We start from the raw sequence: 16463 nt of genomic DNA on the forward strand, positions 1-16463 counted from the left end.
GTATCACTACCTAAATGGAACTTGTAAGTCTTCCAAAAAGGGCAAAAAATCAGGGATAAAAAACTGGTTTTCTATTATGTTCGGCGGTTCGTGGGGTGCCTAATCACACATATGAMATTTTGGAAAGATGTGACCTTTTTAACCCTTCGAAACAGCCCCATGACCGCAATTTAGGATTGCACAGGTCGGGAGGACCTTAGGAACGTTCCTGTGGTTGAATTGTGTTTCTAGCCTCAACGGTTCTGCTGCTGTCACCCAAAAGCACCTCAAATTTAGGTCAGACTTCATTTTGGGCCTACTTTTTTGCACGGTTGCTGCGGTCAGACCGAGCGAGCTACGGCCAAGTAGGGCATCTCCTTGAATTTGGCATGGCCTAGAGACTAGGTTGATGTAGAGGTACAGGTGACCCTGAACACGTGGCAAAAGGAATTTTGAAAATTGCCTGCACAGAAGCAGAGTTAGAGCATAACCTGTAAACCCATGTTATCCTTAGGGAGAAANACCCTGAACACGTGGCAAAAGGAATTTTGAAAATTGCCTGCACAGAAGCAGAGTTAGAGCATAACCTGTAAACCCATGTTATCCTTAGGGAGAAACTCGGATGTGTCAGACTACATGAACTGGCGCGCGCAGCTAGAATAACTCTGTGGCTTATCCGCGCCAACCTCCCCTTGATGAGCCCATCGAAAACGGAGTGTCTCTGTGTGACCCAGAGGCCGCAATATGTCTAAAGCATCWTTAAATCACTACTAGTCAGGCTTCATTCCGGGCCTACTATTTGCACGGTCGCTGAGGTCAGACCAAGTGAGCTACGGTCAAGTGGGGCATCTCTTTGAACTCGGCACGGCCTAGAGACTAGGTTGATGCCATTTGTTTCCCTTTCTGTGATGATTTAAGCCTGCACATTCTGGGATTTCAGCCTTATTTGATGGTGAAGTTCATAATTCCCCTTTAGGATATGAAGGGGACCATTCAATCTTTTCATGTTGATATCTGTAGAGGTACAGGTGACCCTGAACAGGTGGCAAAAGGAATTGGATAACCCATGTTATCCTTAGGGAGAAACTCAGATGTGTCAGACTACATGTACTGGCTACATGTCAGGCTTCATTCCGGGCCTACTATTGGCACGGTCGCTGCAGTCAGACCAAGTGAGCTACGGTCAAGTGGKGCATCTCCTTGAACTCGGCACGGCCTAGAGACTACGGTGATGCCATTTGCCAACACTTTCAGTGTTGATTTCAGCATGTTCATTTGGTGTCGGTTCATCACTGTTTAAACTTATTGGAAATGGACATTAAGTCAGCCATCAAGTCAGCCATCCATCAGTCACTAAGATATCATACTGATACCAAACTGATACATACTGACACCAAACCCACTTTGTCCCACCTCTTTAAGGAATACCTAGGATAGGATAAAGTAATCCTTCTAACCCCCCCCCTTAAAAGAGTTAGATGCACTATTGTAAAGTGGTTGTTCCACTGGATATCATAAGGTGAATGCACCAATTTGTAAGTCGCTCTGGATAAGAGCGTCTGCTAAATGACTTAAATGTAAATGTAATGTATGTCCAACTCGTTTAGAAGCCAACTATCACATATTTCAGAGCTGGTTCTTTGATGGTTTGAACACAGGTAACTATTGCAGGCTCTGTGTATCTGTAAGCCCCACGCTGTGTCACTCCATATTGACTGTCTGTGTGAGTACAACAAATCACAGAAAATCCCATAGAGCTCTGAAACCCGCCTCAACTGGATCTATAACTTAACTTTACGATTTCTCGTAAAATACGATCGTTAAATATCTGATTCTATTTTTCCTTACACCGTAGGTTTATGTACTTTTCCGGTCAAATTAGCGCTGTATTACCATTTTTGACCTTTAATCCCACAAAATGTGCATTAACTCAAAGAGCATTGTGGCCTCGACGCCATCTTGTTTCTGGGCTAAAGGTACATTTGGCCACCCCTGTGCTCACCGAGTTTTGTCTTYGAAGTCTGATCCGTTTCCGAGAAACGGCCATGTCCATTTGGTGATGTCCATTTGCCATATAAAGCCAGTCGCCATCTGGTGGAATTTTCCGAAACAACAGGAAAAAGTCWAAAATGTTATATCACGGAAACGATGTGTCMTGGAAATKTTATTTCATGACTTCSCGGAAGACCGGGCCCTGGGGAACGACCTGTGGCCGTCGGCCTATTTTAATAACACCCGAGGATTTCTAGTAAGGGACCATCCATTTGCCATATGGAGATCTTCATCAACCATAAGGGAAATGCCACAAGCGTCCCTTATGTAGGGTATGGATGTCCCAAGGATGGTTAGGGTAAGGGTAGGGGCTAAAGTTAGTGTTTACGGTAAGGATGTCCCACTGACTGTTTCCACAGACCCTCCTAATGAATAGGCCGTTCCGCATTAAACATTCATGGATTTTGTGCGAGCATTAATAATAGCCTGCATCMCAGTTGTGACTAGATGGAGTACAGCTACGACTGGAAGTGACTTTTCATAGCTGGTTAAGAGAGCATTTTAGCTAACCCTAACCCTTTACCTAACCTTAACCTATTTATCCTATCATGCTACATTAATTTTCCTAACCTGCTACGKTAACTGGGAACTCTCAAAAATACGAAGTCAAATCATGTCAGTGATCTTCAAGTCGGAATGTCGTAGCACTAGAAAGAGGCCAGAGTTCCCGAGTTGKAATTCCGAGTTGGATGACTGTTCAAATCAATTTTTCCCAGTCAGCGCTTGTTTTTTYCCAAGTTCCCAGTTGTTTTGAACGCAGAAAAACCCATAAAACCATTCATTTTYCCCATAGAGTTTTCTAGAAACACTTCAAATGTGTGTAAAGTGTAGGCTTACCCTGKAGTGACGTTTTGATAACCGTGTAAATCTCTCTAGGACAAGGTGACTTATCAATATATTCGCCTGTATTTACCCCCCCAAAAATGAAATGCTAATTAGCTGCTAATGTGGCTATCATAAAGAACTACAAATGTCATGATGATCTGGAGAAGACTGCTGAATCGAGGCAAAGGTAAGAATCTCTGTATTAACGATATAATGTTAGCTAAATGTAGTAATGAATAATTGGCTACATTTCTTTAAATGGACTGAACTGTCAACTGTCTTGTGCAGGTTTTAAATTGACAATACCTGTTAGCAAAGGTGTCAGCTAGAGATGACGTGCAGTAGCTTGCAGGGATTTGTAGTCTCGTGTGAAGTCTACTTTGATGCTAATTAGCATTTTCAAATCTGAGTATATGTAGAGCCAATTATATTGATRAGTCACCTTGTCCGAGAGAAATGTACATGGTTATCAAAACGTTACGCCAGGATTAGCCTATATGAAACACAGCCCTTGTTTTAAGTGTTTCTAAAGTCCCCTGTGGAAAAACAATTGGAACCATTTTCCTGTTCGACAGCTAAGTTTTATGGGTATTAGGACACCTCCACTGTGGGGCTCCATACCACCCAGTCATAAAATAAGCGCAGCTCTCTGAGCTCTCTCTCTAGGGACTGAGGCTTTCATCGTTTCTTATATATGCACAAGCCAAATAGATGCTCAGTCAGAGTTTCATAATAAAACAGAGCCAACCTAGTTACAAAAAAATACAATATAAAATTGTGTAGCCTACATTGTGTACATTTTCACTTTTGGAATGACAACGTATTTTGGAGGATTTTAATCCGTCCAAGGATCGGTGACGTTTTGTCGTATTTTCCCTGTCCTGCATTTACATACTGCGCCTTGCAGAACGAATCTTTTGGATGAGTGCCTGGTCATTGAGATACAAGCTGCATACATCACTGCATAACTCGAAGCAAATACAGACATTCAAGATTTGACATTGAAACATTTTAAGTTTGGATATTTAATTGAGGTTCATGTTCAGAAATCTTCGACGGACTGGTTGTCACCAGAGAGCACCAAAAGGATGGGATATGGAAACAAAACCCTGAAAGAATGCACGGTCTTGCTTTGCGTCGCCACCATCCTGCTTTTAGCGGAGAGCAGAAGAGTGAAGCAACCTAGATGCCCCGCATCTTGTACGTGCACCAAAGATAATGCATTGTGTGAAAATATAAGATCGKTCCCTCACAGCTTTCCACCTGATGTCTTTTCCTTGTAAGTGCTTGGAATTAAATATTGTAAATTATTTAAATAATAATATTGGCAATGGCATTATGATGGGGATATCGTATAATCTCTCTTTGTCGAGTATTAGGAACATGTTGAATGGAATAAATAACACCGCAAATAAAGCAGCTAATCGAAATAATGTACGGCTACAATCAAATCAAATTAAATGGTTGATATATTATCAATAACATGAATCTTTTGTGCCATGTTTCTATTCAGATCTTTTCTCAAATCAGGATTCACCCAAATCACTGGAGGAAGCTTCTTACACTCTCCAGCGCTACATCTTCTGTGAGTTTGACGTTACTAAACGATGTTTTATAATATATGTTAACATGATGGTCCATGTGCATTAACAAAGCACAGCTCTGCTACCTCAGAGGAAGAGCATGATTATGTAATAACACACTACATGAACTCAGTGGGGCGTAGGATATTGGCTGCTTAGCTGAAATAAAAACTGCTCAATGAAATTAAACCAAAAACTTTTMTCGGAATACTGTTACTCCACTGCAGTAAATCGATTGTCTGAGGACCCACCCATATCTCACCATGATAGGCTACAGTGTGAAAACATTTCAGGAAAACATGCATCTGTGACATGGTTGTTTTTCCCTCATGGCTAATGATGCAAAATGAGTCAAGAGTTTGTGGGCAATATTAATAATACTGAATAGGCTATGTTATGACAAGTTTTGTTGGGATCACATATGTTATTGTTATAGGCTTGTGAAACAGTGTTTTGGAAACTCAGAGTAAGAAAACATTACAAGTGTGAACAGAAGGATTAGGCTACATGAAAATGAAGTGGTTCACATTTTTTAGCAGTGAGTTGCTTGGAAACTCAACCACAATGTGAAATATGTATATTCAAGTGTGAGTAAAAGCAAAAATGTTATAGAAATGATGGAATGTAAACTATTTTCTTAACAGCCTATTCACTGCCAACACATTTGACTCAATTGATGAGGATGCATTCCTAGGTCTACCGCATCTGGAGTACCTGTGAGTTGTACTCTCTCTAATGGATACGATCCTCAAATGCATCATATGATGATTAAATCTCAAAATATGTTATTAAATGTTAACTCATTCACAGGTTTATCGAAAACAACAAAATTGCATCAATATCACAATATGCATTCCGGGGCCTAAAAGCAGTTATACACCTGTAAGTATAAGAATGTCMTTTTTTACTTAATTACAATCCGAAATCATGGGAAATGTGTTAGAACAATGGCCTTGTGTCATTTGCATATTGTGTTAACCATACTTGAAAATGTTTCGAGTCACAAGCTAGTCTCAAAGTCTGAGTCTCAAGTTGAGTCCCAAGTAGGACGAGTCGAGTCTCGAGTCAAGTCCAAGACGTGCATTCAGTCACACGTTTTTTTAAGTCAAGTCTCAAATCAAGTTAAAAAAAAATATCTATACATGCAATGACTTGTTCAAATACAAAATATTTGTCAATTGAGGCTACCAGACAGCCTTTTTCATTATTTTGTCTACAACACATTTTGATGATGTACTAATTCATTTTAACAACAAATTCCTTCATAAGTAAATTATGAATTTCACGCAATATTGACTTACCAAAAGAACAGTAGGCCTATGCTAGTAATTGTTGCTTGATGCCACATTGCGGGTGAGATTRCAAAGTAAACAGTTAGCCTAATATTTTTGATCACCAAACAATTTTTGGAGCTGCATATGACAATCCAACGCACCCGATCCTATAGCTTACAGCAAATCATAGGTTCTCAAACTTTTTGACCCGCAAGCTTTGAAACACTCATTTTTAGAGGTTGCGGATCAAAGAGTTTGTGAACCTATGAACTAGCGAACATATTGCTGATTTGCTGTACAGCTATAGAATCGGGTGCGTCAAATTGTAGGGAGGATTGGCATACATGCAGTTCCAACAGTTTGGTGATCACGTACAAGCACGCGCACACAGGTCGAACAAGCGCGCACAATCGCTGCGCGAATGTTGCCTGTCATTACAGCCGTACACGGTGATGCATTTTTTAAACGCAATATAAAGAAATAAACTATGTTTTCCACCAGCATTTTGAGCTGAAAGTCATTCATGTTTGCAATGTCACCGCCTTCCTGTAGCCTATGCAGCAGAGGTTGAGGATCAGTTGGAAGGCATGGTCTGCCTGTAGCCTTTTCTTCCTCACAAATATCGTCATTTATTTAATATGTKACATGTTCATCCKACAAGTATTGAAGGCAGTGCTAGGTTACAGTTATCTTTAGACATATAACCAGTACCCACCACTGAGGTATATAATTCACCTAACCAAGGCCTATCATCTGAAATATGAAAATGATCAATTAAATCACCAGATAGCCTATTGTTCTGGCAAAGATGCGTCCGTTGCAGATTGCTAAACTGTATTTTATATGGATCATATGAACGCAGGCTACTCAGTTTTTTGACAGACAAAACCAGAGAAAATGAAACAAGTGCTTTATGGTCACTAATCGGGAAATGTGCGCCCGCCTTTGCTCGCCAATGCTGATGTCTGGTCATTGGTCAAAAGTCTCTGGCTGCATGGAGAGTAAGTGTGCTACAAAATGAATGACAAAACATTACACAACCTGGCCAGATAATTTCAAGTCATCAGTCTCAAGGCAAAGTTGAGTCCCACGTCTTGAGTTTCCAAATCCAGTCTCAAGTCATCAATTTTGTGAACTTGAGTCAGACTCAAGTCAAAGTCATGTGACTCTAGTCCGCACCTCTGTTGCTTTTCCCGTGGTGCATAGCATTATCAAAACCATTGTTCACTGAGGCCTCCCATAGGTACATTCAAATATTAAGCAAATGTACCTCAGTTGTATTATTGTGAAAACTGCATATGATGCAAATCCTATTCCAGTGATATTAAGCAAGGTTAGTCTCCCTCACTTCTGCCATATCAAGTTGCCAAAGGACACTGTGGTGGGTCTATGTAAACTTGGTGACCTCGCTGACTGGGAATACTTCCAGTTTTCATTTCAGAATATTTGCTAATAGGGGAGACCGGGGATGGTTGTAACACTTTATTATATATGTAAATCAAACTGCAAATGCATGGTGTTGTCTTAAATACAAGGAGTGAAGTGTTACAATCTACCCCATGATCTGAGTTAGTTGTAAAAAGTGCTTGGGGTGAATTGTAACAGATTGAAAAAGTGCATAAATCATGACATGCAACWMATTTTTGAATGCCTTTATTGAGACCATGAGAGCAACATTGCCATGTTTAACATATTTGTTTGGCAGAAATAATAATAAATATAAATATATATATATATATTTTTGTAAATTTTTATTTAACTAGGCAAGTTATTTAACCCTCCACTAAATGGTCTTTCTCAACCAAACAACAACTAGGCTAAACTAAACACCTGAACATTTCTGGTGTGTGTGTGATTAAGTGTCTGATTAAATGTCCAACATTCAATCAGAGTCACAGTGGTACAGGCTTGGTGCCTCCATAATTTGCATTCMTAGCACTGCAACCAGACCTCCTTGGACTTGGAATTGTTAAAGTGCTCCATGCACACAATGCAGAAGTTTTCCTCATTGAAGGAATCTGAATCTTCTGGTTCAATCTGCTTTATTTTGTATTTTTATCTGAAGCAGGACAGTTTTTGTTGTTTGTTTTGGCTTGCTTCTTTCGATCAGTTTTTTTTAGGGAGAGCAACATTTGATTTGCCTTCTGAGTGCTTGAATGGGTGTACATCAACTGGGTTGAAATCAGAAGAGTAATCAGGCGTTTCCACCTGGCCTCGAGTTGGCCTGGAAGGCAGTTGGAAAGGTTGCCTGGAAGGCAGCTGGAGAGGTGGCCTGGAAGGCAGCTGGAGAGGTGGCCTGGGAGGCAGCTGGAGAGGTGGCCTGGGAGGCAGCTGGAGAGGTGGCATGGATAGCAGTGGGCATAAATCAGCTGCCCTCAAGAGATACTTGAGGTACAACTTCTGCTCCTGCTCGTCAATGAAGACCCTGATTCCACTACGGTAGCCTACAAGCTCTCTCGACCCATTCTCCAGTGGTTTCTTTCTCTCTTTGCAGAATCTGCACAGCATCACATGACATATGCCATACAACTTTGCAACTGATCTGATTGATTTCCCCTGCTCTGTTAGTTCCTTTTACGTTATTTTCAAAGTGTGGAGAGGTACTCCCCTGTCTGTCTTTCTTTTCCATGATCTAGGCATGCTGAAAGTAAAAGAAAACATGTACCAAAAACATCCAGTTTTAGTCGGGGTTAATTGTAACATGTTACAACTAACCCTGACCCTTGCAGCCATTAGCTAGCCTCCATTTTAGCTAAATGTTAACACTTTACCATCGCTAACTTACATCAAATATCTMTACACAGACTGGTTATAAACCTGATATAAGTTCRGTGAATGAAACTACACTTTTATACAATCACAAAAACACATTTGGTCAAAATAATTACTTTCTTACCTCAAAATCTGATTCTCTGTCAATAGAATCTGCAGAGTTTATCACAGTGACTTGCTTCTTCACATGAGGATTCAGGACTAAACTGAGCATGTGCACAGTRAATCATATGATTCTACCTCGCTCCTGATTGGAGGAATTGCAAGTGTTACAACTGTCCCTTGTTACCACCATCCCCGGTCTCCCCTACACTCCTTTCTATAGAAAAAAAGACAAACATGAGTGGACATATAAGTTTGCAGAATCGTTATTCTAAGAATGTATCGCCTTTCACTATTTTCAGTAGATTGTCTGAGTGTACTGTGTACTCTTGAAAATCTAATTATAACCAAGAACAATATGTCCTGGGGAGCAAAACAAAATATGATATCTGCTCTGTAACCTCTCCTCCTTACTCATACTGCCTGGACTGAAGTCACGGTCAGGGCCCACCCAATGACAAGGGGAAACATAATGCTGAGTTCCAAGAACATATCTTTTTGGAAGTCAGACACAATGTATTGTGTTGATTCAGGACATACTGTATTTTGTGGTCTAAAACACAATGTTTTCCCCTTTTTTAATCAGGAGCCTGGCCTATAATAACCTGGGTACATTACCCAAAGATGTTTTCAAGGGCATGGATGCTTTGGTTAAAGTGTGAGTATTGTTTTATTTTCTTCGCATAACCAGCAGCTTAATCTGCAACATCACCATCTAAAGTGTACTTATGTAAAACAAAAAAGTTTTCATTTTCATTCAAAATATTCAGGTTTTGATTTATGCATACTGTGTTAACCTGTTTTACCAGGGATCTGAAAGGGAACAACCTGGAATGTGACTGCAAACTAAAGTGGCTGGTGGAGTGGATGCATACCACCAATGCGATGGTTGATCAGATCCACTGCAGTGGGCCATCGCTTTTCCAAGGGAAACTGATCAATGACCTTGTGCCCGGGTCTTTTGACTGCATAACTGCAGGTGATTGGTGCAATTATTTAAAATCAAATCAAATTTTATTTGTCACATGCGCCGAATACAAAAGTGAAATGCTTACTTACAAGCCCTTAATTAACCAACAATGCAGTTAAGAAAAATACATGTTAAGTAAAAAATAAGAAATAAAAGTAACAAATAATTAAAGAGCAGCAGTAAAATAACAATAGCGAGGCGATATACAGGGGTTACCGGTACAGAGTCAATGTGCTCGGGCACCGGTTAGTCGAGGTAATTGAGGTAATATGTACATGTAGGTAGAGTTAAAGTGACTATGCATTGCACACCTTGCAATGTTAATCTCCTTAACCACGGCTGCTTCACGCTATTCAGCAGTGGCCATTACACAATAGACTCAAAGACTGTAAATTAATTACCAGTCAGGATAAAGTGAAAATGATAACACTAATACTGTAGAGTATGTACCTAGAGTAGCCCACAGAACACTAAAAACAGTCACCAAGGAAGAATGCCAGTAATGTTGCCTTCTCTGGTAGTGATGGTAATCCTTATCAACTTCGACTTCAAGTCATCTGCCCTGGGCTCTTTGTGTACCTCTGATCCTATCAAATCAAATCAAAAAATCTTCGGGCTACCCAAGAGGAAATGCAGGCGAAAAAGAGAAGAGCGGGCATCCTGGTGGGACTAAGGCAAAGGGAAAACCGGCCACCACTTCCCTGTATTCTATTGGCCACTTGATAATAAGATGGAAGACTGATCGCAGCTTTGCTGTCAACGGGACTCTCGTAACTGCAATATTCTGTTTTTCTGAAACATGGCTTTCAGACCCCCCACAGCTATCCAACTCGATGGATTCTCCATTCACTGAGCGTACAGGACATTGGATTCAGGGAAATCAATAGGGGAGGGGTATGTCTCTTCATCACCAACAATGTATTGTTCACCCGTCTTGGAATTTCCACGATGGTGAAATACAGACCCTTCTACCTCTCGAGAGTGTTGATGTATATATTCCACCTCAGGCCTACTACAACAACAAGCTGTCACTTAACGAACTGTACGAGGCTGCTTTTCTTGTTGCCAGTCATTTTATTTCCGTGTCACTAAGACACTTGATTCCTAACTTCTATGAACACGTCTCCTTTGCTACTAAGGGCGATAAAGTCCTAGACCACTGTTACTCAACCCACATGCAAGCATACAAGGSCCACCATTATCCCCCTTAGGCAAATCAGATCATGACTCATGCTTCCTGTTTACAAACAGAAGCTCAAACAGGAAGTACCCGTGACGCGTTCCGTGGACATTTATTTACAATGACGGTAGATCAAAATCAAATCAAATTTATTTGTCACATACACATGGTTAGCAGATGTTAATGCRAGTGTAGCGAAATGCTTGTGCTTCTAGTTCCGACCATGCAGTAATATCTAAAAAGTAATATAACCTAACAATCTCACAACAACTACCTTATACACACAAGTGTAAAGGAATTAATATAAATATGTACATAAAAATATATAAATGAGTGATGGCCGAACGGCATAGGCAAGATGCAGTAGATGGTATAGAGTACAGTATATACATATGAGATGAGTAATGTAGGGTATGATAAAATTGTATAAAGTGGCATTGTTTAAAGTGGCTAGTGATACATTTAATTACATCAAGATGGCAAGATGCAGTAGATGGTATAGCGTACAATATATACATATGAGATGAGTAATATAGGGTATGTAAACATTATATAATATAAAGTGGCTAGTGATAAATTGCATTACATACATTTTTCCATTATTAAAGTGGCTGGAGTTGAGTCAGTATGTTGGCAGCAGCCACTCAATGTTAGTGATGGCTGTTTAACAGTCTGATGGCCTTGAGATAGAAGCTGTTTTTCAGTCTCTCGGTCCCCGCTTTGATGCACCTGTACTGACCTCGCCTTCTGGATGATAGCGGGGTGAACAGGCAGTGGCTCGGGTGGTTGTTGTCCTTGATGATCTTTTTGGCCTTCCTGTGACATCGGGTGGTGTAGGTGTCCTGGAGGGCAGGTATTTGCACCCGGTGATGCGTTGTGCAGACCTCACTACCCTCTGGAGAGCCTTCCGGTTATGGGCGGAGCAGCTGCCGTACCAGGTGGTGATACAGCCCGACAGGATGCTCTCGATTGTGCATCTGTAAAAGTTTGTGAGTGTTTTTTGGTGACAAGCCTAATTTTTCAGCCTCCTGAGGTTGAAGAGGCGCTGCTGCACCTTCTTCACCACGCTGTCGCACCTTCTTCACCACGCTGTCTGTGTGGGTGGACCATTTCAGTTTGTTCGTGATGTGTACGCCGAGGAACTTAAAACTCTCCACCCTCTCCACTACTGTCCCGTCAATGTAGATAGGGGGCTGCTCCCTCTGCTGTTTCCTGAAGTCCACGATCATCTCCTTTGTTTTGTTGACATTGAGTGTGAGGTTATTTTCCTGACACCACACTCCGAGGGCCCTCACCTCCTCCCTGTAGGCCATCTCGTCGTTGTTGGTAATCAAGCCTACCACTGTAGTGTCGTCTGCAAACTTGATGATTGAGTTGGAGGCGTGCATGGCCACGCAGTCGTGGGTGAACAGGGAGTACAGGAGAGGGCTGAGGATGCACCCTTGTGGGGACCAGTGTTGAGGATCAGCGGGTGGAGATGTTGTTACCTAGCCTCACCACCTGGGCGGCCCTTCAGGAAGCCAGGACCCAGTTGCACAGGGCGGGGTCGAGACCCAGGGTTTCGAGCTTAATGACGGGTTTTGGAGGGTACTATGGTGTTAAATGCTGAGCTGTAATCGATGAACAGCATTCTTACATAGGTATTCCTCTTGTCCAGATGGGTTAGGGCAGTGTGCAGTGTGATGGCAATTGCGTCGTCTGTGGACCTATTGGGGCGGTAGGAACGCGAAGTGAGGCGGCCATCTCTGTTGGCGCCGGAAGATAGATAWATTATCCCCAAAGCGGAAGCTATACTGCAGGACTGCTTTCCTAGCTCTGACTGGAATATGTTCTGGGACTGCACCGATAGCATCAATGAGCTGGCAACCTCAGTCACCGGCTTCATCAGGAAACGCATTGCAGACGTTTTCCCCACAGTGAAAGTTTGCTGCTYCCCCAATCAAAAGCCCTGGATTAACACTGAGGTAAGTGCTAAAATAAAATCATCATGCTTTGGGGATGYTTTTCAGTGGCAGGGACTGGGAGACTAATCAGGATTGAGGGAAAGATGAACGAAGCAAWGTACAGAGAGATCCTTGTTGAAAACCTTCTCCAGAGCGCTCAGGACCTCAGACTGGGGAGAAGGTTCACCTTCCAACAGGACAACGACCCTAAGCACACAGCCAAGACAACGCAGCAGTGGCTTCGGGACTAGTCTCTGAATGTCTTTGAGTGGCCCWGCCAGAGCCCGGACTTGAACCCGATCGAACATCTCTGGAGAGACCTGAAAATAGCTGTGCAGCGATGTCCCCATCCAACCTGACAGAGCTTGAGAGGATCTGCAGAGAAGAATGGGAGAAACTCCCCAAATACAGGTGTGCCAAGCTTGTAGCRTCATACCCAAGAAGACTCGAGGCTGTAAACGCTGCCAAAACATTTCTAAAAATATTGTGTATTTATTCCTYGTGTTATTATTTATTATTTTTCTATTTATCTCGTTTTCTCTCTGCATTGTTGGGAAGGGCTCGTAAGTAAGCATTTCACTGTTAGTTTACGAAGCATGTGACAAATTCTATTTCATGCTTAGTCTAATACAGTGAAAACAAACTTAAAGATACCAAAAATGTTTTAGTCCAATCAACGTTGCAAATTATCATGTGGCGGTCCATGTTATTGATTTCTCTCTGTGTGTGTGTGTGTGTGTGTGCGCCATGCGAGCAAGTAGAAAAAACATGTTGACTCACCCTACTTGTACGCTAGATGAATGTCCAGTCTAGCCTTTTGGATACCCTAAACTAGAGTTGGTTGACCCCCCCCCCCCATCTTGCGGCAAGACATTTTAGTGGCCACCCTCTTGACAGCGGTGAGAAACATTTAGGATTTAAAGTAAATTTGACTAATTCTACCATGGGGCAGTGAGAAAAAAATGCTAATTTCCTACAATCTAAACATTTTGTCATGACTTATGCCATGTTAATGTGAGAATGACTGACAAAATCAATGGGGGCCCCCTGGATGTCAGGGCCCTGGGCATGTGCCCTGCGTTCCCTTCAGTATTCGGCCACGAATACTACAAGTTTAGATAGTCTAGCCAGATTAACTACCAATCTAAAAATTGTTAGCTGGCATGGCTAATTGAGTGTCTTTCAGTGACTGACATACTAAGAGAAAAACTGCTGAAGGATAAAAAACCACATGTAAAAAATTGCTCCTGGTGTATTCTACTATTCTTACTCTCAATAGTAATTTGTGACCCTGATGGAGTTCCAAAAAATGAAAATTAAGCGACCGCTTATGCCTGTAGCCGGCCYTGTGAATGCCAATGCCTCCTCCTCTATTTCATGTTGGCAAAACGGTCTATGACTGTCAGTACACGCAGTACATGCACCTTCAAAAAAGATAGCACAGATGTTCGAGTGCCTTTTGAATTTTGTATTGTGGAGTAACTACAATATTGTTTTTCCGTCCTCAGTTTTTTCCTATCACAGCCATTAAACTCTGTAACTGTTTTAAAGTCACCATTGGCCTTATGATGAAATCCCAGAGCGGTTTCCTTCCTCTCCGGCAACGGAGTTAGGAAGGACTCCTGTATCTTTGTAGTGACTGGGTGTACTGATACACCATCCAAAGTGTAATTAATAACTTMACCGTGCTCAAAGTGGTATTCAATTTTTCTTCCACTTTGACATCAGAGTATTTTGAGTAGATTGTTGACAAGAAAATTACAATTTAATCCATTTTAATCTCACTTTGTAACACAAAAAAATKTGGAAAAGGTCAGGGGCTGTGAATACTTTCTGAAGGCACTGTACTTGCATTCTTGTGTTCAACTTACATCATACTTCTTGTTTTTTTTATTCCATTTTCTATGATCTATATTATTATTGCTTCATTGTTGGGAAATAGTTCTCAAGTAAGAATTTCACTGTACTGTCTTACACTGGTTTTGCACGTGGCGAATAAACATTGAAACATTAAATCTGTTTTGTATTTCAGAGTTTGCCTCTTATCAGCCACTGATGTTTGAGTCCATTTCAGTGGAGTCCTTTACCTTTGGCATGGATACATTTGTTGTGTTTGCCCAGCCCTTTACTGGAACGTGCAGCTTCCTGGAATGGGATCACGTTGAAACTGTTTTCAGAACCTATGACAGCATTCAAAGTGAGCAATGTTTATTTTATATCACTATGTGTGAATACAGTGTCATACTATATCTTGTGGATCATAACATTTATAGTSTATATGTATTTAGTGTTTCTCGCGAATATTGACTTCATGTTCCTATATTCTAATACTTTGTTTTTGGTCCTTGTTTTACAGGTACATCCACTGTGGTATGCAAACCCATGGTGATTGATAATCAGCTGTTCATCTTCGTAGCCCAGCTCTTTGGTGGCTCTCACATTTACAAGCGGGACATCTCAGCCAACAAATTCATCAAAATCCAGGATATTGACATCCTAAAAATCAGGAAACCTAATGACATTGAGACTTTCCTCATAGACGGTGAGTCCTTCTTCGTGATCGCAGACAGCTCCAAGGCCGGTTATACCACAGTGTACAAGTGGAACGGCAATGGGTTCTACTCTCACCAGTCCCTCCATCTCTGGTACCGTGACACAGACGTGGAGTACCTAGAGATCTCTGGTAAGCCCCATCTGATCCTAGCCAGCAGTTCCCAGAGGCCTGTCGTCTACCAGTGGAGCAAGAGTCTGAAGCAGTTCGACAGGCGCACTGATATCCCCGAAATGGAGGATGTGTTTGCGGTCAAGCACTTCAAGGTGAAGAGTGAACTTTTCATCTGCCTGACGCGTTTTATTGGGGACTCCAAGGTGATGAGGTGGGACGGCGCCATGTTCAAAGAGGTACAGACAATGCCTTCGCGGGGCTCCATGGTGTTCCAGCCAGTCTCCATCGGCAACTGGCAGTACGCCATCCTCGGCAGCGACTACTCCCTGACGCAGGTCTATCAGTGGGATTTGAAGAGGGGCCAATTTGTTCACTTCCAGGACCTGAACATCCAGGCACCAAGGGCATTCTCTCTGGTGTCCATTGACAACAGAGAGTTTYTGCTGGCCTCCAGCTTTAGAGGGAAAACTCAGATATACGAGCACATAATGATTGACCTGAGTAATAATTAATTAATGAAAACAATTAAGGAGTGTGTAGTTGATAAATGCAGTATCACTGAACACTGGAGGGGATGACTATACTGTCGGGCTATATGCATGATATAGTCCACTAATAAGAATTCCTGATGAATGCCTTGCTAGAAACATCTACTGTATCCCTTCCTTTCACATCACTCTCCTCTTTTCTTCCWCGTAGACAAAGCAATTGTTGACTTACTGCAACTAAGCCCTACACTACGACAATAGCTGTGCTTTAGGTRAAGCAAATAACGAGAATACATTCAAATGTAAGTCAAATGTTAAATCTAACATTTAACTGACAAACAATTTGCCAAATAAAATGTTTACGTTTTTATAATGAGTCAATTCATTTATACGATACCGCATTTTGTATGTAGAGGGGACCACTCCAATCATGTTATCTTTCATATGGAGCTAGTTTTAGATTTTGAAATTACATTTKGAATTTAATGTAGGTCAAGATATGTAACTGCAATACTACAAAAAACATGTGTATTCTAATATGTAGTAAGAGTGTCTTTTGTTTTTAATTTAGCTGTATTTTATGTATAGTAGGCTAGTAATAAACACATTTCATAAAACCATAAATGCGTT

At 41.5% G+C, this 16463-nt stretch overlaps 1 protein-coding gene across 1 annotated transcript; it reads left to right on the forward strand.

The window, feature by feature from the left end:
* Positions 1-3588: 3588 nt before the first annotated feature.
* LOC111967752 (leucine-rich glioma-inactivated protein 1-like) lies at positions 3589-15947 on the forward strand. The gene is made up of 8 exons (XM_023993080.2): positions 3589-4135; positions 4370-4441; positions 5084-5155; positions 5250-5321; positions 9174-9245; positions 9397-9566; positions 14713-14877; positions 15037-15947. The coding sequence occupies exons 1-8, from the start codon at positions 3945-3947 to the stop codon at positions 15855-15857; spliced, it is 1635 nt and encodes a 544-aa protein (XP_023848848.1). The 5' UTR covers positions 3589-3944; the 3' UTR covers positions 15858-15947.
* The last annotated feature ends 516 nt before the right edge of the window (positions 15948-16463 follow it).

This window comes from Salvelinus sp. IW2-2015, linkage group LG8 (genome assembly GCF_002910315.2).
Source record: "Salvelinus sp. IW2-2015 linkage group LG8, ASM291031v2, whole genome shotgun sequence".
NCBI lineage: Eukaryota > Metazoa > Chordata > Actinopteri > Salmoniformes > Salmonidae > Salvelinus > Salvelinus sp. IW2-2015.